The 26,889-nt window shown below is 34.3% G+C and overlaps 1 protein-coding gene across 3 annotated transcripts in view; it reads right to left on the bottom strand.

Annotated features, from left to right (window-relative positions):
* SCAPER (S-phase cyclin A associated protein in the ER) overlaps window positions 1-26,889 on the bottom strand; it is a 495,909-nt gene that overhangs the window by 302,786 nt on the left and 166,234 nt on the right. For all 3 annotated transcript variants that reach the window (XM_082647309.1, XM_082647310.1, XM_082647311.1), the window contains exons 15-17: window positions 24,495-24,635; window positions 9,055-9,210; window positions 3,735-3,877 (exon numbers count right to left, since the gene is read on the bottom strand). In XM_082647309.1, the coding sequence (XP_082503435.1) occupies window positions 3,735-3,877; window positions 9,055-9,210; window positions 24,495-24,635 (440 nt within the window). The remainder of the gene's footprint in view (window positions 1-3,734; window positions 3,878-9,054; window positions 9,211-24,494; window positions 24,636-26,889) is intronic.

The following is a 26,889-nucleotide window of genomic DNA, read 5'->3' as shown; positions in this document are numbered from 1 at the left end:
GGACACACGTTTGAGCCCTGGTCCGGGAAGATCCCACATGCCGCAGATCAACTAAGCCTGTGCACCACAACTACCAAAGTCTGGGCGCCTAAAGCCCGGGCTCCGCAACAAGAGAAGCCACTGCAATGAGAAGGCCAGGCACCGCAACGAAGAGTGGCCTCTGCTGGCGGCAACTAGAGAAAGCCCACACACAACAATGAAGACCCAACACAGCCAAAACTAAATAAATCAATAATTTTTAAAATGTACTGGTTTAACAAAAAAGAAGACAGTAAAGGAGAAAAAAAACTTGAGACATACAGAAAACAAATATCAAAATGGCAGACATTAAATTCAGTCATATCAATAAATTACATTAAATAAGAATGGACTAAACAATCAAAAGGCAGAAAATAGAAGGCCAGATATAAAAAGAAACCTCAACTATATATAAGTGACACACTTTAGATACAAAGACACAAAAAAATGTTTCCCTTTAGACAGAAAAAGACATATCATATAAACAATAAACATGGCAATATTTAAAACATAAAAAAATTGACTTTAAGACAAGAAATATTTTTTTAAAAACCCAACGAGGGATATTTCATAATGATAAAAGGGTCAATACTTCAAGGAGTTATAGTAAGTATAAATTACATGCCTGTAATACTAAGGCACCAAAATACATGAAGCAAAAAACTGTCAAAACTGAAAAGAGAAATAGACAATTCAACAATTATTTTTGGAGATTTCAATAACTCTATCTCAAGAATTAATACAACTAGACAGAAAATCAGTAAGTATACAGACGACTAAACACTATCAACTAACTTTACTTAACTGACATTTAGAGAACACTCATCCAAAACAGCAGAATACACGTATTTTCCAAGAGCACACAGAACATTCCCTAGGATAGTCTACATTCAAGACCATAAAGTAATAAGTTCAATAAATTTAAAAGGACTGAAATCATACAGAAAACATTCTTCAACCACAAAATATTTAATTAGAAAACAGAAAAACGGGAGACATTCCAAATATTCGGAAACTAAATAACATGCTTCTGAATAACTCAGGAATCAGAAATCATAAGAAATATTAGAAAAAATCTTGAATTGAATGAAAATAAAAATACAATGTATCAAAACTGATGAGATGAAATTAAAGAAGTGCTAAGAAGAAAACTGGTAATTCAAATGCTTATATTAGAAATGCAGAAATATCTAAAATTAATCAACTAAGTTTTGACTTTATAAAAGTAGGAAAAGCAAAGCTAATCAAATCCAAAATAAGCAGAAGGAAAGAAATGATAAATATCAAAGTGGAAATCAATGTAACAGAAAACAGAAACGTAATGTAGAAATTCAAAGAAACCAAAAGCTGGTTTTTTGGAAAGATCAACAAAATGTACAAACCTTTAGCTAGACTACCAAGAGACAGAGAGACAGAAAGACAGAGACAGAGAGGAGAGACATAAATTAGCAAATAAGGAATGAAAGGAGGAACATCACTACAGATCATGTTAAAATTAAAATCCTTATAAGGAGCTATTAACAACTTTATAAAAATACACAACTTAGATGAAAAGGACAAATTCATAGAAAAACACAAATTACCAAAGCTGACTCAATAAGAAACAGAAAAATCTCAATAGATTGATAACATGTTAAGAAAAATTTATTTGGTAATTTAAAGTCTTCCCCAAAAGATAACTCCAAACCCAGATGGCTTCACTAGTATATTGAACATTTAGCAAGAAAAAGTAACAATCCTACACAAAGAGTTTCTATAAATAGTGGAGGAAAAAACACTTCCCATCACATTCTCTGAGGCTAGGATTGCCATGACATGAAAGCCAGACAAAGACATCACAAGAAAATTACACACCAATATCCCTTATGAATACATCCTTAATAAGAATTCAACAACACATAAAAATGATTTTACACTATGACCAAGTGCAAATTAACCCAGGAATGTAAAGTTGGTTTAATATCCAAAAATTAATTAATGTAATAAACCATATTAATAAAAAATGAAAGCTACATGATCATCTCAGTGAATGCCCCCAAAGAAGCATTTATTTAACCAAATTTAAAGTACATGCATGCTAAAAACTCTCAATAAACTAGAAATAGAAGAGAACTTCTTCAACCTGATAATGAGGATTTATGAGAAACCTACAACTACATCATACGTAATAGTGAAAGACTGAATGTTTTCCCCCTAAGATCAAGAACAAAATAAGGATATACAATGTCACAACTTCTATTAATGTTATATTGTAGGATCTAGTCAGTGCAATAAGGCAAGAAAAAGAAATTAAAGACATCTGTATTAGAAAGCAAGAAGTAAAACAATCTCAATTTGCAGAGGACATGAGCCTTTATGTAAAATATCCTAAGGAACAACAACAGCAAAAAAGAAAACACTAATAGGAAAATACGCATAGGAAAGTTGCGCAAGATCATAAAAAATTATAAAATAAAATATATAAAAAATTGATTGTATTTCTACATACTAGCAAAAATACTAACAAAAATGAAATAAAATAACTCCATTCACTATGGCTTCAAAAAGAGTACTTAGGAAAATATTTAAGAAAAGAAATGCAAGACCTATTTTCTAAAAACTAAAAAATACTGTTGAGAGAAATTAAAGCAGATAGAGACACATACCATATTCATGGATCATATACAATATTGTAAAGATGGCAGTTCTTCCCACAATGACTTATAGATTCAAGGCATTACTATAAAAATGCTTGCAAGCTTTCTTTTTTTAGAAACTGGCAAGCCTACCCTAAAAAGTTATTTGGAAAGCAATTCTGAAAGAGAACAACAACATTAGAGAACCTACATTAATTGATTTCAAAACTTGCTATAAAGCTACAGTAGTTAAAACAGTGTGGTGCTGGAGTAAGAATAGACATGTAGATATCAAAAGAACAGGACAGAGTCCAGAAATAAACCCTTACATCTATGATTAATTGACCGTGAACAGGCAGCAAGGATAGTCTCTTAAAAGCTACCCTCTTCAACAAATGGGGCTGTTCAACAAATGGATATTTATATGCAAATAAATAAATTTATATTTTTGATTCATACCATACATAAAAGGTATCTTAAAAGGAATTAAAACCTAAATGTGTGTCAAACTGAAAAACTATAACATTTTGAAGAATATCTTATGACACAGGGTATAAAAGGATTTCACAAACAAGATCAAAAAGCACAAATCAATTTGGCCAATTAAATGCTTTTTCCTGGGTCTTTGAATCTTAAACAAGTGATTTTAAAATGTAGGGATGGCTGAGTGTCATTTAACATAATCAGGGCGGCAACATGTTGACCAGACCGTTTCTATCAAAAGACCACTGCCGTGGCTCCTGGGACCTAGTATCTGATACTTGACCATGTCCCAGCCTGGTCATCTAACCACCTATCACTTTCGCTCCCAATAGTTTACTTAAAATTTACTTTGCTTAAGTTAGCCAGAATCAAATTCTATTTCTTACAACTGAAAATATCTTGAAATATCAAGTTTCCCATCCAACAGAAATTTTCAAAAGTTTTCCATTTTGAGTAGGATGGCTTAATTCCTGGAAATCAAAATTCAGTATAACATTTCTGTATATGTAACACTTTCTAAAAATTCTACATGACGGCAAATAGCTTCAAGACTTGATTTGAATATGCTCTCACTGCAAATGTTCATCAGGATCAAAATCAAGATAGCAAATGAAGTACCTAGCTCTTTCCCGGGCAGCATCTTCCCGGGCTTTTTCCTTTTCTTGCCTCTGTTGCTCAATTCGGGCTTCTTGTTCTTTCCTCTTCATTAACAATTCTTCTACACGGGCCTGCCGTTCTGCTTCTAGAGCTCTCTTACGTTCCTAATGTCAGAAATATTTTAAAAGATGTTAGAATTATGTGTAAGATGAAAATGATTAAAGGTGACACAGCTTTGACATATACTTATATATTCAAGCCAAATAGATCCCTGGCTTCTCATTAGGTATGCTTCTCAGAATTTAAATAAAATCAAATACCAATACTATCTGGTTTTCATATGTCATTTACCAGTGTTACAAATAATTAGAAGAATAAATGCTGGGCTTCCCTGGTGGCGCAGTGGTTAAGAATCCTCCTGCCAATGCAGGGGACATGGGTTCGAGCCCTAGTCCGGGAAGATCCCACATGCCACGGAGCAACTAAGCCCGTGCGCCACGACTACTGAGCCTGCACTCTAGAGCCCGGAGCCACAACTACTGAGCCAGCGTGCTGCAACTACTGACGCCCACACGCCTAGAGCCCATGCTCCGCAACAAGAGAAGCCACCGCAATGAGAAGCCTGCGCACCACAACGAAGAGTAGCCCCCACTCGCCACAACTAGAGAAAGCCCGCACGCAGCAATGAAGGCCCAACACAGCTAAAAATAAATAAAATAAATTTATTTAAAAAAGAATAAATGCTATTTTAAGCAGATACTATCTTATTAGAACCTGATACATATTTTATGGTTAATCACTTCTAAAGCCTTGTGTTTGGACATGGTTATAGAAATAACAGAACATGATGAAGAAAGCATAATTAACAGATTTTATTTCTGAACTAAGCTTCCATATAGGACTTAAGTGAAGAAAAGCTTGTGGCAGGGAGAAAGAGGCATTGTAATATAGCATAGTGGGTAAGAGAGTGGACACTGTATTAGATTCCCTGATTTTGTTTCCTGATTACATTATTTACCAGCTGGGTGACCCTGGTCTAGTTATATTATATATGTGACTTAGTTTTCTGGAAGACAAGTAACAATAGTGCTTATTTCTCAGGATATTGTGAAGAACACATGAGATAATACATGAAAAGCACTTACATAGGGGTTGGCATATACTAAATTCTCAATAATTATCATCATCATCATCATTAATGGAGAAGATACTTCATTAAAATACTGTGATATACTTCCTGTGTATTTTTGCCTACGAGGAGTACTTAGCTAATTTTCACCATATTACTAGATGTATTGATATATTTCTTTCAATTCATCCCCATCCCCCAGGGAGCTCACACAACATCTCCCTGGTCCCTACTCTTTATGATAAATGGAACACACTACACTGATCTAGGCTCTAGTAACCACTACTTACATAGCCTTGGGCAAGTCATTTTACCTTAAAGAGACCCAGTTTGCTGTGAGATCTAAATTATTAACACAGGTAAGTACTTAGCAAAGTGTTTAGTACATAGTAAAGTGTTCAGTAAATGAGAGCAGAAAAGAAATGCTAAAGCAGTTTCTGTTTAGATAACACTGGGGAGAGATGCTAATATTCCTAATAGTTAACTAAGTTACTAATAAGCTCACAATGCTAACTTTATATCTACAACAAGCTGTATCTACCCAGGGGAAGAAAACCTTTTTAAAGTAGTAACACAAAAGTGTCCCTATTTCTTTTCTTTCTTTTTTTTTTGGCAGGGGGCCTGAGAACTAGAGGGAATGCACCGAATTCATGAGAGCACATCTGACAGATCATAGACTGTTGCAGGTGGGCAATTAAATTTTAAATATAGTCTTTACTTTCTAACATACTATTCATGAACTGGTTATAGCTATTTCTCATTACTAAATATAACATGTAGAAACTTTTTTAGTTATATACTCTCTGAAAAACTCAAGAGTAAAAAACAATCAAACCTGGTACAGAAAATTTTCTCCAATAAGAAACATGAACAGGGACTTCCCTGGTGGTCCATTGGCTAAGACTCCACACTCCCAATGCAGGGGGTCTGGGTTCAATCCCTGGCCGGGGAACTATTCCCTCATGCATGCCTCAACTAAGAGTTTACATGCTGCAACTATGAGTCCACATGCCACAGCTAAGAACTCCACATGCAGAAACTAAAGATCCCACATGCCGCAACGAAGATCCCATGTGCCACAACTAAGACCTAGTGCAGCCTAAAAAAATAAATAAATATTTAAAAACACGAACAAAAGAGTTTTCCCTTAAACTCAAATTTATTTTTAAAAAATCTGCATTATGTCTGAAAACACAACTTTCACACTAAAATGCAAAAGGTTAAAGCATTAAATATAAAGAATTAAACCAGAACTTTTCATTTCATATTTTATAAAACCAAAATCTTGAGGGATATACTTTTAAAAATTATAAGTTGGTCTTATAAATGAAATTTATTAATATTATATACAAACAATTACTTTATGTGTATGTGCAATGTAGCTACGTTATACGCAAAAATATGATGTCAACTTGCTGATTGTTTTTACGGATATAAGAAATACTCCAACATTGTACTAATAGAAATAACTGGACTTCAAAAAATATCCAATCTTCTAATTTCTGTTTTTAATAAGTGGAAGAGAAAATTGGTAACTGTATACCTAATGAGTAAAATTAGTAAATTCATCTAGTGTTTTCCTTTCTAAAATTTAAGTTTCCTAAAGATAGGAAACTTTGTACCCCACAAAAGCATCTTGTACAGGGAAGGAGTTCGATAAATGTCTATTAAACAAATGAAGCGTAACTTTATAATATTCATTATAAATCTATATACTCACAAATAAAAAGCATAAACCTACAGCAAATGAACTGTAAAGATATCTAACTCTCAACCCTTCTGAAACCTCTCAGACTCCCATGTACCTTGTTTCACAGTCAACGATGTGTTTATGGCAGCCTAAGAAAGGATTTTGCAACCCCGCCCTTTACGCCTACAAATCAGATTAGGGCAAGAGGACAAGGCAGAATATCTAAGAAAACTGGGCTTAAAACTAATCCATCAATAATTTATATGGCAAAAAAGGGAAATTGAGAATATATGACGGCAGCATTAACTTAGTATTTCACTTACAAAAAACAAGAATCACAATTGCCTTTAACAATTTAACATTTACGTGAATGTTTCAAGAATAAAAGTAAAGCAGATGGAGGGCCTCTGAATTCTTTATTAAGTCAATACCTTACTATTATTGTATTTACAGAATGTTTGGCATTATCTCCTTGCACATATAGTAATGACTACATATTTAAAAAATTTTTAAATTTTATATATATGTTATATATTACCAATGAATTTTTCTAGTATCAGTCATCTCGATTAAACTTATGTACATACATTTTAAATTTTTCACTGAAAATTAAATCCATAGGAAATTTCTACATTTTTAAAGATAAAAATAAGTCTGAGTAGTCAAAAAAAATTTTAAGTGTTAGTGAGTTCAGAAGACTCCTTACTACTTTCAGAAAATAACTGCTTTCCTTTACGCCTTAATAAATGTTCCAAATTATAAAATAAGAGTCGTCATTTTTAAACAGAAGATAACTGTTATATTTCAAATCTTCAAATCTGCAAAATAAATGCAGAAAAAGTAACTAAAGATGTCTACTCAAAAATATACAATATTACTCATATATTTCCCCCCAAAATCCAGTTAAGAAGTTACCTCTTCCACTGAACTTTCCCTGACATTCCCCTCCCACCAAGAGAGCTAATTATTCCCTACTCTGTGATACCACTGTAACCTATACAGTACAGGTTTCTATTACACTTTCACACTATGTTGTATTATTTGCCATAAAGGCAAAGATCATATCTCATTTATTTCTGAATCATTAATGCCTAATGGTTGCTCAAAAGTAATACACAATTTTCAAAATAATAATTTTTTTTAACATCTTTATTGGCGTATAAAAAAATAATTATTTTTATAAATTGGTTTGATGCAGAAAAAGAAAGAGCAATAAAGCTGAAGGGATGGCTCAAATTAAAAATTCAAATATCCTATTTCATTTACTCATTTAAGAATGTTAGTTAATGAGTAATTAACTTTTAAATGATAAAAATGAATTTTTTACTGTTCCTTTGAGAGGAAAAGCTAAAGTTTCTCTAAAAGTAGTATCCTGTATTTTTAAACATAAGTTAGCTTGACACTCAGATTAAAATGAGACCTTGAACTCAAATCAAATAGAGATTGGGGTGAATATGGGACTGCTTGCTAGTGTACAAAAAGAGCATAAAGTAACCAATAAACTTGAAAACTGTAATATTTTAATTTCCTAAAATTACCAGTGACATGAAGAAGCATGAAACATTAATAACATCCCTAGCTTTTAACATAACAACAAAGCTCTTCATGGTCAGGTCCCTAACTCTACATGCCATACTCACTCATCTCCTGCATAGAATGCCTACTTTGCACCATTTACGACTGTCTCAGTTTTCAAAACTTAGTTGAGGCACCGCCTCCTCCAGGAAGCTTTTCCTGATGTTCTCACGTCTTTGGCACTCTCAATTTGAGTAACAGGTTCTCCTTTGTGCTTCCAAAAACGTCTTTACTGTTATACTAATCCTACGGGTTAAGATTTGTTTACATATATGTCTTCCCATTGAGATCAAGGATATATCTTTTTCATGTCCTTGAGCAAAGCACAGCACACAGATTATAGCAGTAATTCAATAAACGATGACTGAATGAATAAACAAATAAATATTAGTCATAATAGATAAAGTATGTCTGCATCCATATTTGATCTTGAGGAAGATTTAAATAGTTTAAAACCATCACTAAAGTTTATGTGTTAAGTCTTCTTCCCATCCTGAAAATGGTAGCTAACTTAGGGTATGCTACAGAGGTTAAAGTACCTGATGACACTGCCCAATATATGACAGGTGCTCCTTGTCATAAACATAAAGATTGCCCAGTTACTAAGGCTACATACATTGGTTCAAACACAATCCATTTGTAAGGGAAGAAAGGAACATATTCTTGCCCAACCCAATTAGAAAAGAATAGATAATAATCTGTCCAGAGCAATTTAGTCCTTCATCTAGTTGAGACTAGAGATTCAAATTGACAAAAACACTGATACCCTTTCTGAAGGAGTACACACTGCCTTGGCAATCAGACTTCCCATTTCCAAACCGTGCTACACTAAACCATGCATCCTTGGGAACACAGACTTGGTCTTACTCCTTTTTGTATCCTCAGCACCTGGCTCAGAGCCTAGAAATGGCTGGTGCTCAATAAATGCTTGCTGAATAAAATTCTACCTGAACAGCTTCATCACGTGCTTGCTTTTCTTCCTGTCTTCGCTGACGCTCTTCCTGTAACTCATTAAGCCTCTGCTCATATTCCTTCAATTTTGATAAAACATCATGGCGTTTGTTCTGGGCTTCGAGGGTATTTATAAAGGCAATTTCGTTTACCTGCAATAAAAAAAAAAGAGAAAGTGAGTTTCAAATCAGGTTAATTCTAAGGCACATCACAAAAATATGAAACTTAAGTCTTTATATAATAATACAAACCAGTTTTAAGGCATAGACCAAAAAATGAACGACTTATAGTCTTTTCTTTCAATACTTATCCCCCAAATGGATAATAATCCAGTGTACATAACAAACCCATAGGCCGCAGTAAGAAGTGATTTAGAGAAGTGGTCCCCAACCTTTTTGGCACCAAGGACTGGTTTCGCGGAAGACAGTTTTTCCACAGACAGGGGTGGTGAGAGGATGGTTCAGGCATTAATGCGAGTGATGGTACAGGCGGTAATGCAAGCGCTGTTCAGGTGGTAAGGGAAGTGATGTGGAGCAGCAGATGAAGCCACTTGGTTGGCCGCCACTCACCTCCTGCTGTGTGGCCTGGTTCCTAACAGACCACAGGACTGCTAACGGTCCGCGGCCCGGGAGTTGGGGACCCCTGATTTAGAGTAAAGGTCTGCCATTGAAATATATTTTTTTTATTGAAGCATAGTTGATTTATAATGTTATGTTAGTTTCAGTGTACAGCAAAGTGATTCAGTTATACATATACATATATTCTTTTCCATTATAGTTTATTACAGGATATTGAATATAATTCCCTGTGCCATACAATATGACCTTGTTGTTTATCCATTCTATATATAATATCAATAGTTTGCATCTGCTAGTCCCAAATTCCCAATCCAACCCTCCCCCTTGGCGACCACAAGTCTGTTCTCTATGTCTGTGAGTCTGATTCTGTTTCATAGATAAGTTCATTTGTGTCATAGCTTAGATTCTACGAATAATGATATCATATGGTATTTGTCATCTCTTTCTTACTTCACTTAATGTGATAATCTCTAGGTCCATTCACGTAGATGCAAATGGTATTATTTCATTCTTTTTATGGCTGAGTAATATTCCATTGTATATATTTAGATCTTCTTTATCCATTCATCTGTCAATGGACATTTAGGTTGTTTCCATGTCTTGGATACTGTAAATAGTGCTGCTATGAACATAGGGGTGCATTTATCTTTTTGAATTATAGTTCTGTCCAGATATATGTCCAGGAGTGGAATTGCTATATCATATGGCAACTCTATTTTTAGTTTTCTGAGGAACCTCCATACTGTTCCCCATAGTGGCTGTACCAATTTACATGGTCACCAGTTTTGTAGGAGGGTTCCCTTCCTTCCACACCCTCTCCAGCATTTGTTATTTGTAGACTTTTTAATGATGGCCATTATGACCAGTGTAGGATGGTACCTCATTGTAGTTTTGACTTACATTTCTCTAATAATTAGTGATGGTGAGCAACTTTTCATGTGCCTGTTAGCCATTTATATTGTCTTCTTTGGAGAAATGTCTATTTAGGCCTCCACTGAAATGTTTTTAAGAGACAAATTAAGATTTTTATAGAAACCATTTTATAGTTAATATCATTGTGATTTGACATTATACAAGTTACATTAATTTTAATAGGTATGTACATTATTCTAATGAGTATGAGATGACAAAACTTAAAGTAAACAAACAAATCATTTTTCTTCAACATACACCAAATAAGTGACAATTAGGTACAAGATATTAAACTATATACCTCATCCTCAACTTCACATATATTGAGTCTGAACAGTCAAGTTTTGCTAGAGATTACAGTTTTTTTTAATAGATCTTTATTGGAGTATAATTGCTTCACAATACTGTGTTAGTTTCTGTGGCACCACGAAGTGAATCAGTCATACGCATACACATGTCCCCATATCCCCTTCCTCTTGAGCCTCCATCCCATCCTCCCTAACCCACCCCCCTAGATCATCACAAAACACCGAGCCGATCTCCCTGTGCTATGCTGCTGCTTCCCACCAGCCAACTGTTTTACATGCAGTAGTGTATATATGCTGATGCTACTCTCACTTTGCCCCAGCTTTGCCCTCCCACCCTATGTCCTCAAGTCCATTCCCTATGTCTACCTCTTTATTCCTGCCCTGCAACTAGGTTCATCAGTACCATTTTTTTTTTTTAGATTCCATATATATGTGTTAGCATACAGTATTTGTTTTTCTCTTTCTGACTGACTTCACTCTGTATGACTCTAGGTCCATCCACCTCACTACAAATAACTCGATTTCATTTTTTTTATGGCTGAGTAATACTCTATTGTATGTGTCACGTCTTCTTTATCCATTCATCTGTCGATGGACATTTAGGTTGGTTCCATGTCCTGGCTATTGTAAATAGTACTGCAATGAACACTGTGGTACATGACTCTTTTTGAATTATGGTTTTCTTAGGGTATATGCTCAGTAGTGGAATTGCTGGGTCATATGGTAGTTCTATTTTTAGTTTTTTTTAACACATCTCCACACCATTTTCCATAGTGGTTATATCAATTTACACTCCCACCAACATAATTAAATGAAATAGAAACAAAGAAAACAATAGCAAAGATCAATAAAACTAAAAGCTGGTTCTTTGAGAAGATAAACAAAATTGATAAACCCTTAGCCAGACTCATCAAGAAAAAAAGGGAGAGGACTCAAATCAATAAAATTAGAAATGAAAAAGGAGAAATCACAACTGACACCACAGAAACACAAAGGATTATAAGATACTACGACAAACAACTATAGGCCAATAAAATGGACAATCACAAGAAAATGAACAAATTGTTGGAAAGGTAAAACTTTCCAAGACTGAACCAGGAAGAATTAGAAAATATAAACAGACCCAACACAAGTAATGAAATTGAAGCCATAATTAAAAATCTTCCAAGGGCTTCCCTGGTGGCGCTGTGGTTGAGAGTCCGCCTGCCGATGCAGGGGACACGGGTTTGTGCTCGGTCCGGGAAGATCCCACATGCCGCAGAGCAGCTGGGCCAGTGAGCCATGGCCACTGAGCCTGCACGTCCGGAGCCTGTGCTCCGCAACGGGAGAGGCCACAACAGTGAGAGGCCCGTGTACCGCAAAAAAAAAAAATCTTCCAAGAAACAAAAGTCCAGGACCAGATGGCTTCACAGGCGAATTCTATCAAACATTTAGAGAAGAGCTAACACCCATTCTTCTCAAACTCTTCCAAAATACTGCAGAGGGAGAAACACTCCCAAATTCATTCTATGAAGCCACCATCACCCTGATACCAAAACCAGAAAAAGATTATCACAAAAAATAAAATTACAAACCAATGTCACTGATGAACACAGATGCAGAATCCTCAACAAAATACTAGCAAACAGAATCCAACAGCACATTAAAAGAATCATACACCATGATCAAGTGGGATTTATCCCAGGGAGGCAAGGATTCTTCAATATATGCAAATCAATCAATGTGATACACCAGATTAACAAATTAAGGAATAAAAACCATATGATCATCTCAATAGATGCAGAAAAAGCTTTTGACAAAATTCAACACCCATTTATGATAAAAACTCTCCAGAAAATGGGCATAGAGAGAACCTACCTCAACATAATAAAGGCCGTTTATGACAAAACCACAGCAAGCATCATACTCAATGGTGAAAAACTGAAATCATTTCCACTAAGATTAGGAACAAGACAAGGATGTCCACTCTCACCACTCTTATTCATCATAGTTTTGGAAGTCCTAGCCACAGCAATCAGAGAAGAAAAAGAAATAAAAGGAATACAAATTGGAAAAGAAGAAGTAAAACTGTTACTGTTTGCCAATGACATGACACTGTAAATAGAAAATCCTAAAGATGCCACCAGAAAACTACTAGAACTAATCAATGAATTTGATGAGGTTGCAGGATACAAAATTAATGCACAGAAATCTCTGGCATTCCTATACAGCAACAACGAAAAATCAGAAAGAGCAATTTATGAAACACTCCCATTTACCACTGCAACAAAAGGAATAAAATACCCAGGAATAAATGTGCCTGAGGAGGCGAAAGACTTGTACTCATAAAACTATAAAACACTGATGAAAGGAATCACAGATGACATAAACAGATGGAGGAATATACCATGTTCTTGGACTGGAAGAATCAATATTGTGAAAATGAATATACTACCCAAGGTAATTTACAGATTCAATGCAATCCCTATCAAACTACCAATGGCATTCTTCAAAGAATTAGAACAAAAAAATTTACAGTTCATATGGAAACGTGGAAGACACCAAATATCCAAAGCAATCTTGAGAAAGAAAAATGAAGTTGGAGGAATCAGGCTCCCCCGACTTCAAACTATACCACAAAGCTACAGTAATCAAGGCAGTATGGTACTGGCACAAAAACAGAAATATAGATCAATGGTAAAGGAGAGTAAAGTTTTTATGAGTAAAGTACAGTTAATGATAAAAAACTGGAAAATGTCTGTTGGGGTCAAATTTCTCATTCTTGAAAGCCAGAAGGAAGACATGCCACAGTGAAAAAGGTAGAGTGAAATTGGGAAGTAAACAAACTCTGAAGCTTACTCTCTCTGAAAGAAGTATAGACTCCAGGAATCCATGTTGGATGAAATAAAATCTATCACTAGATATGTTACAAACTGTAATAAGAAAGTTTGAATACAGTTCTAGCAAAGATTTCCCAATCTCCATCCCATGTAACTACTTTCATAAGTAAATTAACAATATAATCATTTCTCAAGGTATACTGAAAGTATAAGACAAACAGGTATGCTCAAGGAAAATTAATCATAATGTATCAAGGGTCATATGTTAAACATAATCAAGATGAAAGAAAAAGAAATGAGACCTAATGCTCCAGACAAAATAAATAAAATAAAATTCAGAGGGAAGAATGTGCAAAAGCAGCATAAAAAATACAATCTGTGATGTTGGTCAAATGCTACAAAATTTTAGTTATGCTAGTTGAATATGTCTGGAGACGTAATGTACAGCATGGTGATAATAGTTAATAGTACTGTACTATATATATACTTGAAATTTGCTAAGAAGATAGATCTGAAATCTTCTTAATGTGTGTGCACGCACACACACACAGTAACTAAGTAGAGGTAACATATTTTAATTAGTTGGATTGTAGTGATCATCCCACAATGTATATGTATATCAAAATATCAAGTGTGGGCTTCCCTGGTGGCGCAGTGGTTGAGAGTCCGCCTGCCGATGCAGGGGACACGGGTTCATGCCCTGGTCCGGGAAGATCCCATATGCCACAGAGCAGCTAGGCCTATGAGCCATGGCCGCTGAGCCTGCGCGTCTGGAGCCTGTGCTCCGCAACGGGAGAGGCCACAACAGTGAGAGGCCCGTGTACTGAAAAAACAAAAAAAAATCAAGTTGTACACCTTAATATATACAATTTTGATATGTCAATGATATCTCAATCAAACTGTAAGTAAGTAAAAAAATAAATAAGACATTTCCTGGAAATTAACTGGAAGAAAACATAACCAAAGCAACAGCAGAATATCTCCTAGGCAAACTTTGTAATGTAAAAAGAAGTCAACACGAACCTGAATTTAAAGGTGCAAAAAAGATAATAAAATGACATGATAAAATAAAGGAAGACTAGAGAGTTAAGGAAACTTAGGCCAAAGTAACACAATCACAGAATTAATTAAATTAGAAAAAGCATGAAACAGAACAAAGATGGTAAAAAGTCGAATCACTAACAGAGGAAAGGCTTGTTATAATCACAGTTAATATGGACTTTAAAATGAAAATTTATGTGTAAGTAATAACTTTTGAACAATGGAGAACAAGTTAAGATGATCTAATGTAAGAATAATATCTGTAAAGTTAAGAAAGACAAAATATTCCAATATATAATACAGAAAATTTTCCCTGAAAAAAAGAAATACTGAAAATTGAGAAAGCCCACTTTATTTCATGAAGAATTTATTCAGAAGATCAACACCAAGAATATCCTTATTAAATCACAAAACATTAAGGAACAAGCACAAATTTTTTAAGCTTCCAGGCAGTAAATGCAAGTCATCTATGAGAAAGAGGGAGAAAAAATCTGTCTGGCCTCAGGCTTCTCCACAGAATTAGTTAATGCTAGAAAAACATGGAATAATGCCTACAAAACTTTGAAGGAAAGATATTCTGAACCATGAATCTGATCTCTAGCCAAGATGTACTCAGCAATGCCACAGGCCTTTGATATCTAAGAACTCAAGGAATAGAGCACAATAACCTCTTCCTGAAAAAATTACTTGTTAATAAAATCCAGCCAACCAGGTCAAAACAAAGAACTCATGAATGGAGGATTAGGCAAGCTGTGCATCCATTCATACATAGAAGGAAAACTAAACTGTGGAATTTATAGTTTCAGAGCAAAATGTAAATGTTATAAACCTTAACAATGTAAAAATAATGAAACTATGAAAATTGTTGGGAGGAGATCTTGTGATAAACAAACATTTATTACAAATTCAATAAGTCTCTCAATTTTACTTCCACGTCACTTCATTCTCTTAAAATGGAACTAAAATAGAAATGAATACTTCTTATTAAGAAGTACCATGGATAGTATAATTCTTTTTTTTAAAATTAATTAATTAATTAATTAATTAATTAATTTGGCTGTGTTGGGTCTTCGTTTCTGTGTGAGGGCTTTCTCTAGTTGCGGCAAGCGGGGGCCATTTTTCATCGCGGTGTGCAGGCCCTTCACTGTCGCGGCCTCTCTTGTTGTGGAGCACAGGCTCCAGACCCGCAGGCTCAGCAGTTGTGGCCCACGGGCCTAGCTGCTCTGCGGCATGTGGGATCTTCCCAGACCAGGACTCAAACCCGTGTCCCCTGCATTGGCAGGCAGACTCTCAACCACTGCGCCACCAGGGAAGCCTGATAGTATAATTCTATTTTATAAAGTTATCTATTCATTCAATCTGAACATTATTCTAAAGAGATTTCTGGAAGAGTATTTATAATGTCAATGGTAGCTATTTCTGAGGGTGGGATTTTGAGTTTCCTTTGCTACATATTGCTTGAATTCTTTAAAATGAGAATAAACCATTTTCATAACAATATGGCCACTATTCTACATATAAAACAGTATTAAAGAAAGCTAGAGTAATGCATTTATACTAAGAAAGACAAGAGAAAGTCCCTAAAGGTTTTTAAGTTGAGAGGTAATACAATAATGCCCTTAAGAAAGATTAATTTGAAGGGAGTAGGGACAAAAGGCAAGAATAACAACTGCAAATATTGATAAATGATCACAAGCTTTCCAAGTCTAGATTAATGGGAGACTAATGATACCATTCATCTGAAGTATGAATTTCAGGAAAGGCAAATGATTTGGGATACAGGGGTGGTGACCTGATGAGTTTCACTGGATACAATCATCAAGCAATAGGTAACTGAGTCTAGAGCTTCATTGAGAGGGTGGGGTTAAAATGCAGATCTAGGAGTCACTACAGAGAGGACAGCTGAAGCAAGGAGAATGATTGTGATATTCAAGGAAAGGAATAAATGAAGTGGACTGAAGGCAGTAACATTTAAGCAGCAAAAGAAAAAGGGAAGATAGTAAAGCACTGGTTAGGAAAGCAGAAGGAAAACCAAGATAGCGCAGAAGAAAGTGTTCTAGAAAAAAATACATAACAGTGTTGATAATGAACAGATCCAGAAAAGGCTTTTAAACATAGTGATAACAGAGTAACATTCTGAAAGGAAAGTACAGTATAGCATAGAGGAAAAATGGTGTCATAAGGAATTCAAGAAGACAGGAGTGATGAGGTAGTGGAAATGAGCACAGACAGCTCTTTTTAGGAATCTAGTGATTTCCAAAAGGAAAGAGTAGGTAATCTATAGAACAGGTGGAAGTAGTCAGTCTAGAGGAAGAAAGCAAAGGAGCAGGCACAAGAAGATAACTGATGAAGCAAATTTTAAAAGCAGGCAAGAGGACACAGCACAAGGAAAAGGCTACTGCCATAAATAAGGAAAAAGATGTCTTTTCCTCAAAAAAAATCCCCAAAACCCTGTAATTATGAGTAGACACATTGCATCTGAAAAGCTATCAATGAGACCATTAAGAAACTGAAAATAAAAGCCATTTTATACTATTAAATAAATGATAAAATCGTGTGCTGAATAACTCTGCCTGTAATAATAATCACTAACAACTAAATAGTAGATCACTTATTTTCAATCATCTGTGTATCCAAGAAAGAACTAAGACATTTGAGAAGACTTAATTTATGCCAAGAACTCACAAAAAAAGTATATGTGGAAAAAATATCTTACACAGGACTGAAATAAATATATTTGGTATGTCTCAAGGACATATTCTTAAGTTCTAGTGGAACTTAAGTATATTTTAAATCACTGGATTATTAGAACTTCTGGATTAGTAATAAAACAACAGAAATGCATTAGGGACTTAAGGAAAAGTTAGGAAGTGGAACACAAATAGGATGTGGCATTCTATGAAACTGTAATATTTTACAGAGTATTTACAGCATACCAAGGATGGCATTAACTGCTTCACAATACGCACAACCTAATTTAATCCTTTCAGCAATTCTTTGAGATGTAGGTAAGATTATTCCTATTTTACAGATCAACAAATAGGCTGAGAGGCTAAAATAACACCCAAGACCATTCAGCTACTATGTGGTAGAGTCAGGACCTGAATCCAAATTTATCTAACTCCAGAGACTTCAGTCCTCACTATTATGATGAAAAATTACTTTTGAAGAAGGAGCAACTGTTTGACATATGTGGAACCAAATTTCCTGATCATAAAAATCACCTGGGGGGCTTATAAAAAAATAAAGCTCCTCAGGGGCCACTCTAGCATTACTGAAAAAAACCTGCAAAGCTTGGAAATCTCTCTTTTTAACAACTCATATTACTGTTATAATCAGGCAAGACTGGGAAATATTGGCACGTGATAAAACCAAAGGTAGGAGGAGGTTTTGTCTCATAGATTAAAATGTCTGGGGATGAAAGTAATCGGCAATGTTTCACACAAACTTTTAAGATATTTATGTAATTATACTAAGAACAATTCATTCATAAAATATTTAAATGAATGAGAGAACAAGCAAAAACTAGATTGTCTATTTTTATTTTCTTTGTAGATATAATACATTTCAAAAGAGGGTTTCAGAGATTATCGAAGAGAAAGCAATGAAAATTAAGAGAACCAACAGGGCAGCAGTTGGTAGCAGGGTTTTAAAGCAGAATTTCATATCAGCAAAAATCTTAGTACAGACTGTTAACTCAGTGAACCTGGATTATTAAGAATTTTTAAAACTGAAAATGGTAGCTGATATCTTTATGTAAAAACAACCAGCAGTCAACCACTTACCTTGACGGAAATTATTTAAACTATAGTTTGGGTTAATATGTTTATAGGAGCCACTTTGGTTTAATGAGATTATAATGAAAGTAAATATATTAGGCAATTAGACAGATCAAAATTCATACAAGTCATATAAAAAAAGACCATAAAATGAAAATACTAAATCAATAATAAGAACAGTGGTAAAAGCATAGGCTTTGGAACCACAAACATCAGGATTTTAATTCCGACTGTGTGACCATCAACAATCTGCCTTCAGACTGCTCCTCTAAAATATAAAAATAATACATAGTTCAGAATTTCCACTTCCAGCTATGATGGAGTAAGAGGGTCCAGATGCACCCTCCCACCTTAAACAACTAAAAAATTAGACAAATGTATAAAATATATGAAATGCAATTAATGTAACACAGCAAATATCAAAAGAACAAAGGACAAAACCACATTATTCTTGCAATAGATGGAGAAAAAGGATTTGACAAAATCCAATACCCCTTCATGATAAAAACACTCAACAAACTAGAAGTAAAAAGGAACTTCCTCAATCTTTGAAGTGTATCTATGAAAACCCCATACCTAACATCATATTTGATGATGAAAGACTAAATGCCTCCCACTCCAAAGATCAGGAACAAGACAAGGATGTCCACTCCTACCACTTCTATTCAGTATTGTATTGCAGGTTGTATCCTGAGCAATAAGCAACAACAACAACAACAAAAATCAAAGCCATCCAGATTGGTAAAGAAGTAAAACTATCTCTAGTTGCAGATGGTATGATCTTGAATATAGAAAATCTTAAGGAATCCACTAAAAAGCTATTACAACTAATGAGCAAGTTCAAGCAAGGTTTCAGGAGATAAGATAAATATATAAAAATCAATTGTATTTCTATACACTAGCAGTAAACAATCTGAAAATGAAATTAAGAAAACAATTCCATTTACAGTCACCTCCAAAAGAGTACAATCAATACTTAGGAATTAATTTAAACAAGAAGGTGAAAGGCTTGTGTGCTGAAAATTAGAAAACACTCCATAAAGAAATTAAGGAAGATTTAAATAAATGGAAAGATATCCTGTGTTCATGGATTGGAAAATCTAATATTATTAAGATGGCAATACTCCCCAAAGCATGGTAAAAATTCAATGCAATCCTAACAAAACTCCAATGGACTTTTTTATGGAAATGGAAAGCTTATCCTCATCCTAACTGCAAGTTGCCCCAAACAGCTAAGACAACATTGAAAAAGAACTAAGTTGGAGGACTATAGTTCCTGATTTCAAAGCTTACTGAAGTGCTACGGTAATCAAAACAGTGTGATACCAGCATAAGGATAGACGTATAGACCAGTGGAACAGAACTGAGAGAAGAGAAATAAACCTGTATACACCTATGGCTAATTGATTTCCAGCAAGTGTGCCAAGACCATTCACTGGGGAAAGAATAGTGTCGTCAAGAAGCAGTGCTTGGACAAATGATATCCACCTGCAAAAGAATAAAGGCAGACCCCCTACCTCATTCTGTATATAAAAATTAATTCAAAATGTATCTATGACCTAAATATAAAAGCTAAAACCATAAAACTCTTAGAAGAAAACATGGAGGTAAATCTTCATGACTTTGAATTTCGCAATAATTTCTTAGCACAAAAAGTACAAAAAATAAAACAAAAGATAGATAAATTGGACTTCATCAACATTAAAAACTTTTGTGCAAAGAACATTATCAACAAAGTGAAAAGGTAACCTACACAGTGTGAGAAAATATCTGCAAATTATATATCTGATAAAGGACTAGTATTGAGAATATACAAAGAACTCTTACAGCTGAACAACAAAAAGACAAACAGCCCAATTTAAAAAAATGAGCAATGGACTTTGAATAGACTTTTTTCTAAGGAAGATATACAAATAGCCAATAAGCACATAAATATATGCTCAATATTGTTAGTCATTAAGGAAATGGACAGATTCCTAGAAAGACACAAATTACACAAGAGAAACAGATAATATGAATAGCCCTATGTATATAAAAAAATGGAATTTTTATTTAAAAAACTCATCCACAAAGAAAACCTCAGGCCCAGACGGCTTCATTGGTAAATTCCACAAAAAATTTAAGGAGGAAATTGTACCAGTTCCACATAAACTACTTTAGAAAACTGAAGAGGATGGAAACCTTCCCAAGTCACTTTAGGAGGCCAGCATATTCTGTTACCAAAAGCAGACAAAGACATTATAAGAAAAGAAAAAAAAAGATCAAAATCCCTCACAAACATTGATGCAAAAATTCTTAAAATTTTAGCAAACGAAGCACACCAAAATATAAAACTGATATTATATCATGACCATGTGAGCTTTATCCCAGAATTGCAGTTACTTTGGTATCCGACAATCAAATACTGAAATTCACCATTTTAAGATCTTAAAAAAACACATAATATCATCTCAATAAATGCAGAAAAAGCAGGTAACCAAATTCAAAGTCCATGGTAAAAAAATTTTAGTAACTAGGAATAGAAGGGAAGTTCCTCAATCTGATAAAGAACATCTATGAAAGATCTACAGCTAATATCACACTTAATGGTGAAAGACTGAACGCTTTCTTCCTAAAATTAGGAGCACGGCAATGATATTGGTTCTCATCATTAATCAACACTGTGCTAGTACTGGTTAATGCAATAAAGGGAGATTTAAAAATGAAAAACATACAGGAAAAGAAGTAATAAAACTAGAACTAGTAGGTTTAGCAGGGTTGTAGCATATAAGGTAATACACTAAAATCAAATGTGTTTCTATAAGTTAGCAGCAAACAATTAGAAACAAATTTAAAACAAGATACTATTGACAAGAGCATTAAAAATATGAACTGCAGGTAAATTTCATAAAATATATACAAACCAAAATAAATGGAGATATATGCCATCAGACATATGGTTCAGAATACTCAATATCATTAGGATGACAAGTCTCCCCCAGATTAATGTATATATTCAATGCAATTCTAATCAAAATACAGGCAGGCCTCTTTTGGGCAGGAGGAGTAGAAATTCATAAGCTGATCCTATAAATTACATGGAAATGCAAAGAACCTAAAAGAGCAAAAGTAGTTTTAGAAGAAAATAAAACTTAAGGATTTATACTTGATTTCATGACTTATTATAAAGGTACAGTAATGAAGATAAAGTTGTATTTATAAAGATAAATGTAACAGAATAGAAAATTAGAAATAGACCCACACATATATAGCCAATTGCTTTTCAACAAGGTCTAAGGCAATTCATTATACAAAAGATAGTCTCTTTAACAACTGATACTGGAACATTATATAAAATGTTTCATTATATGAAACATTTAGGGTTTCATTATATGAAAAAAATGAACCTCAACCCTACCTCACACCATATAAAAAACTTAACTCAAAATGGAATATAGACCTCACTGTAAAATTTAAAACTTCTAGAGAAAATTTAAGGGAAAATCTTAGTGACCTTAAGTTTATGTAACTTTTTAAAATAGGGTACAGAAAAACATAAAGTATAGAAAAAAAAAGTCTATATGGGACCTTTCCAATTTTTAAAACTTCAAAAGACACTTTTAAGAAAATGAAAAGGCAATCCGTAGACTGAGAGAAAATATTTGCAAAACATAGATACTAATATCTAAAATATACAAAGTCCTCTAAGAAATTCTGCTATTTGCCACAACATGGGTGAAACTGGAGGGTATTATGCTAAGTGAAATAAGCCAGAGAAAGAAAGAAAGATACTGCATGGTATCACTTATATTTGGAATATAAAAGAAAAAGTGCAACTCATCGAAACAGATTTTTCTTTCTGTAGTTGATTTCTAGTTTCATACCATTGTGGTTGGAAAAAATGCTTGACATAATTTCTATCCTCTTAAATCTGTTGAGACTTGTTTTGTGGTCTAGTATGTGATCTATCCTGGAGAACATTCCATGTACACGTGAAAAGAATGTTTATTTTGCTGTTTTTGAATATAATGTCCTATAGATATCTATTAAGTCCAACTAGTCTATTGCACCATTTAAGACCATCATTGCCTTATTGATTTTCTGTCCAGATATGCAACCAACTGAAATGCCCACCAACAGATGAATGGATAAAAAAGATGTGATATATATATATATATATATATATATATATATATATATATATATATACACAATGGACTATTACTCAACCATAAAAAAGAACAAAATTCTGCCATTTGCAGCAACATGGATGGACCTAGAGAACGTTATGCTTAGTGAAGTTAAGTCAGACAGAGAAAGACAGAAACTGTATGATATCACTTATAATTGGAATCTAAAAAATAATACAAATGAATATATATGCAAAACAGAAACAGACTCAGAGATATAGAAAACAAACAAACCAGTGGTAACCAAAGGGAAGAGGGGAGAAGGGAGGGGCAAATTAGGGGTACAGAATTAAGACATACAAACTACTATGTATAAAATAGATAAGCAATAAGGATATATTGCTATTACATGGAATTACAGCCATTATCATGTAATAATTTTAACGGAGTATAATCTGTAAAAATACTGAATCACTATGTTGTACACCTGAAACTAACACAATATTGTAAATCAACTATACTTCAATTCAAAAAACTCAAAGAGCGAGCAAACAGAAAAGTAGTTGCCACAGGCCGGGGGGAGGCAGATAGGAATAGGGAGAGATTGGTGAAAGGGGACAAACTTTTAATTATAAGATGAATGAAATCTAAGCATCTAATGTATAACATGGTAGCTATAGTTGATAACACTGTATTGTATTGATATAATTGAAATAAGCTAACAGGGTAGAACTCAAATGTTCACACACACACAAAAGATAAATATGTGAGGTGATGGATATGTTAATTAACTGGATGAGGGAAATCCTTTCACAATGTATATGTATATCAAATCACCATGTAAATATCTATTTTATTTGTCAACTATATCTCAAAAAAGCTGAAAAAGAGAACTGTGACTAATAACAAAACAATCTAACTTTAAAAAATGAACAAAGATATTTGAACAAACACTGTACCAAATAAGAGCTACAGATAGGAAATACACACATGAAAAGATGTTCAAAAAGCAAATTAAAACCACATGACACTATACATAAAGACTAATATGGAATGGTTAGAATTACAGTATGTAACCATGTCAAGTGTTGGTGAGAATGTGGCTAACTAGAACTCTCATCCACTGCTGGTAAGAGTATATAAAGTGTTTCTTTAAAAGTTAAACCTATCATAAGACTCTGCCAATATCAGGTATTTACCAGAGAAAATGAAAGCACACATCTGCACAAAGATTTGTACACGAATTTACACAGCAGCTATATCTATAACAGCCAAAAACTGGAATGAAAACAAATGTCCATCAACAAGTGACTGGATTAACAAACTATGGTATTTCTACACAATGGTATACTTCTCAGCAATGAAAAGGAAATGATACACAACAGCATGGATAAAATTCAAAATAACTATGCTGAATGAAAGATGCCAGGGGAAAGAACACATACTCTATGATTCCATTCATATAAAATTCTGGAAAATGCTAACATCCATAGTGACAAAAAGCAGATCAGCAATTGCGTGGTAACAGAGTTGGAGGAAGGAATGAATTACAAAGAGGTATAAGAAACTTTTGAGGGTGATGGAATTGTTTATTATTTTCATTGTACTGATGGTTTCAGGAATATATATGTCAAAACTCAACAAATTGATGCTTCACATATGTGTTATTTATTGTCTGTGAATTATACCTCAATAAACCTGTAAAAAGTAATACATATCTCACAGGATTATTGTAAGAATAAGATATTGCACATAATAAGTATCAAATGAGCATGTAAAAATGCTGTTATTCTGGCACAGGATAAACATTTGATAAACATTAGCTTCTCGTGTAACAACTGAAAAAGTACTCAAGTAACTAATTCAATGTTCAAAGCACCTAAGTTATACCTTAGCTTCTTCCTCTTGTGCTTTTTTAACAATTGCTTGTAACTGCACCTCTCGTTTAAATTCAGCATGAAGTAATTTCTCTTCCATCATCCTACGTCGTTGGTCTAGTAACTCTTCTTTCCACTTCCGGACATCTTTCTCCTATATGCAATGAATTATCACATCATTAATTTCAGCATACATAGTCACTTGACAAGAAGTGCAAACAGATAAACAGCTTAGGAATTATAAAGTCAAGAATGTGGAAAGACCTAAAGGATCATGACTAATGATTACGAACACAGTCTATGGAGCCAGACTGATGAGTTCATAATCTACCATGGTCACTTGTTAGATATATAAACTGGGCAACTTTTTTAGCCTATGTCTCAGTTTCCTTATCTATAAAGAGAAAAGTAGTAGTACCTAACTCATAGGTTTTCAAGATTGAGTGAATATATGTAAACTCTTAGAACAGTACATTAGACATTGCTCAAGAGAAATATTTGCTGTTATTATTATACTGCACTATGAGCACACTTAAAATAAAAATAGTGTATATGTCTTATCCTTATAAACATTAATGGCTCTATAACCCAAATTCAAGACAGATAATTTTATCCTAGAAATTGAAAAAAAGGTGAGAAGTCTGAAAAATAAATATTTGCATTAGAAACATTCTCTGAAGGAACAGAGAGTTTTGACTATAGAAGAATAATTACGTTAGCTCCCTTTACTTCCTTAAAACAATATCAAATAGAAGTAAAAGACTTGTCCTGTGCTCCAAGAAATCAGAACCTGCACCAGCAATAAGAATAAATTATAGAAAATCAATGTTGGCTCAACATGAATGGGAAGAAAACTAACATTTCAGTTGAATTTCATCTATATAATAATGTATTTAACCACCTAAAAAAGTATGATGCAGAAACAGTACTGGATTAGGAGCTAGGAACAGGTCCTTAAAGCTCTAGCTCTGCAAATTATTGGTCATGTGATATTGGTAACTAGCTCTGCAAATTATTGGTCATGTGACATTAGAAACAGCCCTTAGCCTCTCCTAGATTCAGTTTTCACATCTATAAAATGGGGTTCAGGGGGACTTTCCTTGTGGCGCAGCGGCTAAGAATCCGCCTGCCAATGCAGGAGACATGGGTTCGATCCCTGGTCTGGGAAAATCCCACATGCCACGGAGCAACTAAGCCCATGCACCACAACTACTGAGCCTGCGCTCTAGAACCCGCGAGCCACAACTACTGAGCCCGCACACCACAACTACTGAAGCCTGCGTGCCTGGAGCCTGTGCTCCACAACAAGAGAGGACATCGCAGTGAGAAGCCCGTGCACTGCAACGAAGACCCAAGGCAGCCAAAAATAAATAAATAAAATAAAATAAATTTTTTAAAAAATGGGGTTCAGGATCTGTTCAACTCTGTGTGCCTCACAGAGGTATTGTGGTGATCAGATGAGACCATATATGTATAGAATAGTGTTGAAACAATAACTCATTATATAAATGGAAGGTGGGATTTATCATTTAATAATTGAAGGGATACCTACATTGATGGGAAAATTAAACCAAAGAACCTCTAACGTCTTGTACAATTTCAAGAATTTACTATTTTGGGGCTTCCCTGGTGGCGCAGTGGTTGAGCCTGCGTGTCCGGAGCCTGTGCTCCACAACAGGAGAGGCCACAACAGTGAGAGGCCCGCGTACCGCAAAAAAAAAAAAAAGAATTTACTATTTTGTTTGCATGAGTATCTGGAGATTATATTATATAGTGAGAAAATAAAGTATATAATTTTATTTGTATTAAAAATACAATAAGAAGGGAAATTATAATTGTGTTAGAACATTTTTCTAAAGCTTAAAATGAAATAATATATTAACTCTTATAGAGCCCCATGAATGGAGACTGTTTTTCATATTTGATCTATTCAATCTAAATGATTAAAATCTTGATTAAAATGATTAAATTCTTGAGATTCAAGTAAAGAGAAAAATTACAGATTTTCTTCCTTTCCCAGCCAACTTGTCCACTGTACTAAGGAGAATCTTATGCCACCTCATTTTTACATTCAAATTATTTGGTCCAATTGTTTTCCCCAATTTTAAAACAAACATAAGTAATGCAAATATTTTTAACCTAGGCATATTAGTCCTCCTTTCTAGGACCAGAAAGTAACAAGGAGTTCACCTATACTATAACGGTTACCTATCTTCTGTCATGCTATGTTAGGTATATGTAGTTCACAGACTTCAAGATGGCTCCAAATGATCCCAGCCACCTGGTATTCAGACCCTTGTGTTTTTCCCTCCAACACTGTATCAGGTTCGTGACCAACACAATTCAGCAAAAGTGATGGTATATCACTTCCAAGATTAGGTTATAAAAGACAGTGCAGCTTCCATTTT

Source organism: Grampus griseus (assembly GCF_964374135.1).
Source record: "Grampus griseus genome assembly, chromosome: 2".
NCBI classification, from domain to species: domain Eukaryota; kingdom Metazoa; phylum Chordata; class Mammalia; order Artiodactyla; family Delphinidae; genus Grampus; species Grampus griseus.
Note: the sequence above shows the minus strand (reverse complement) of the source record. Positions and strands in the feature narration are given on the sequence as shown.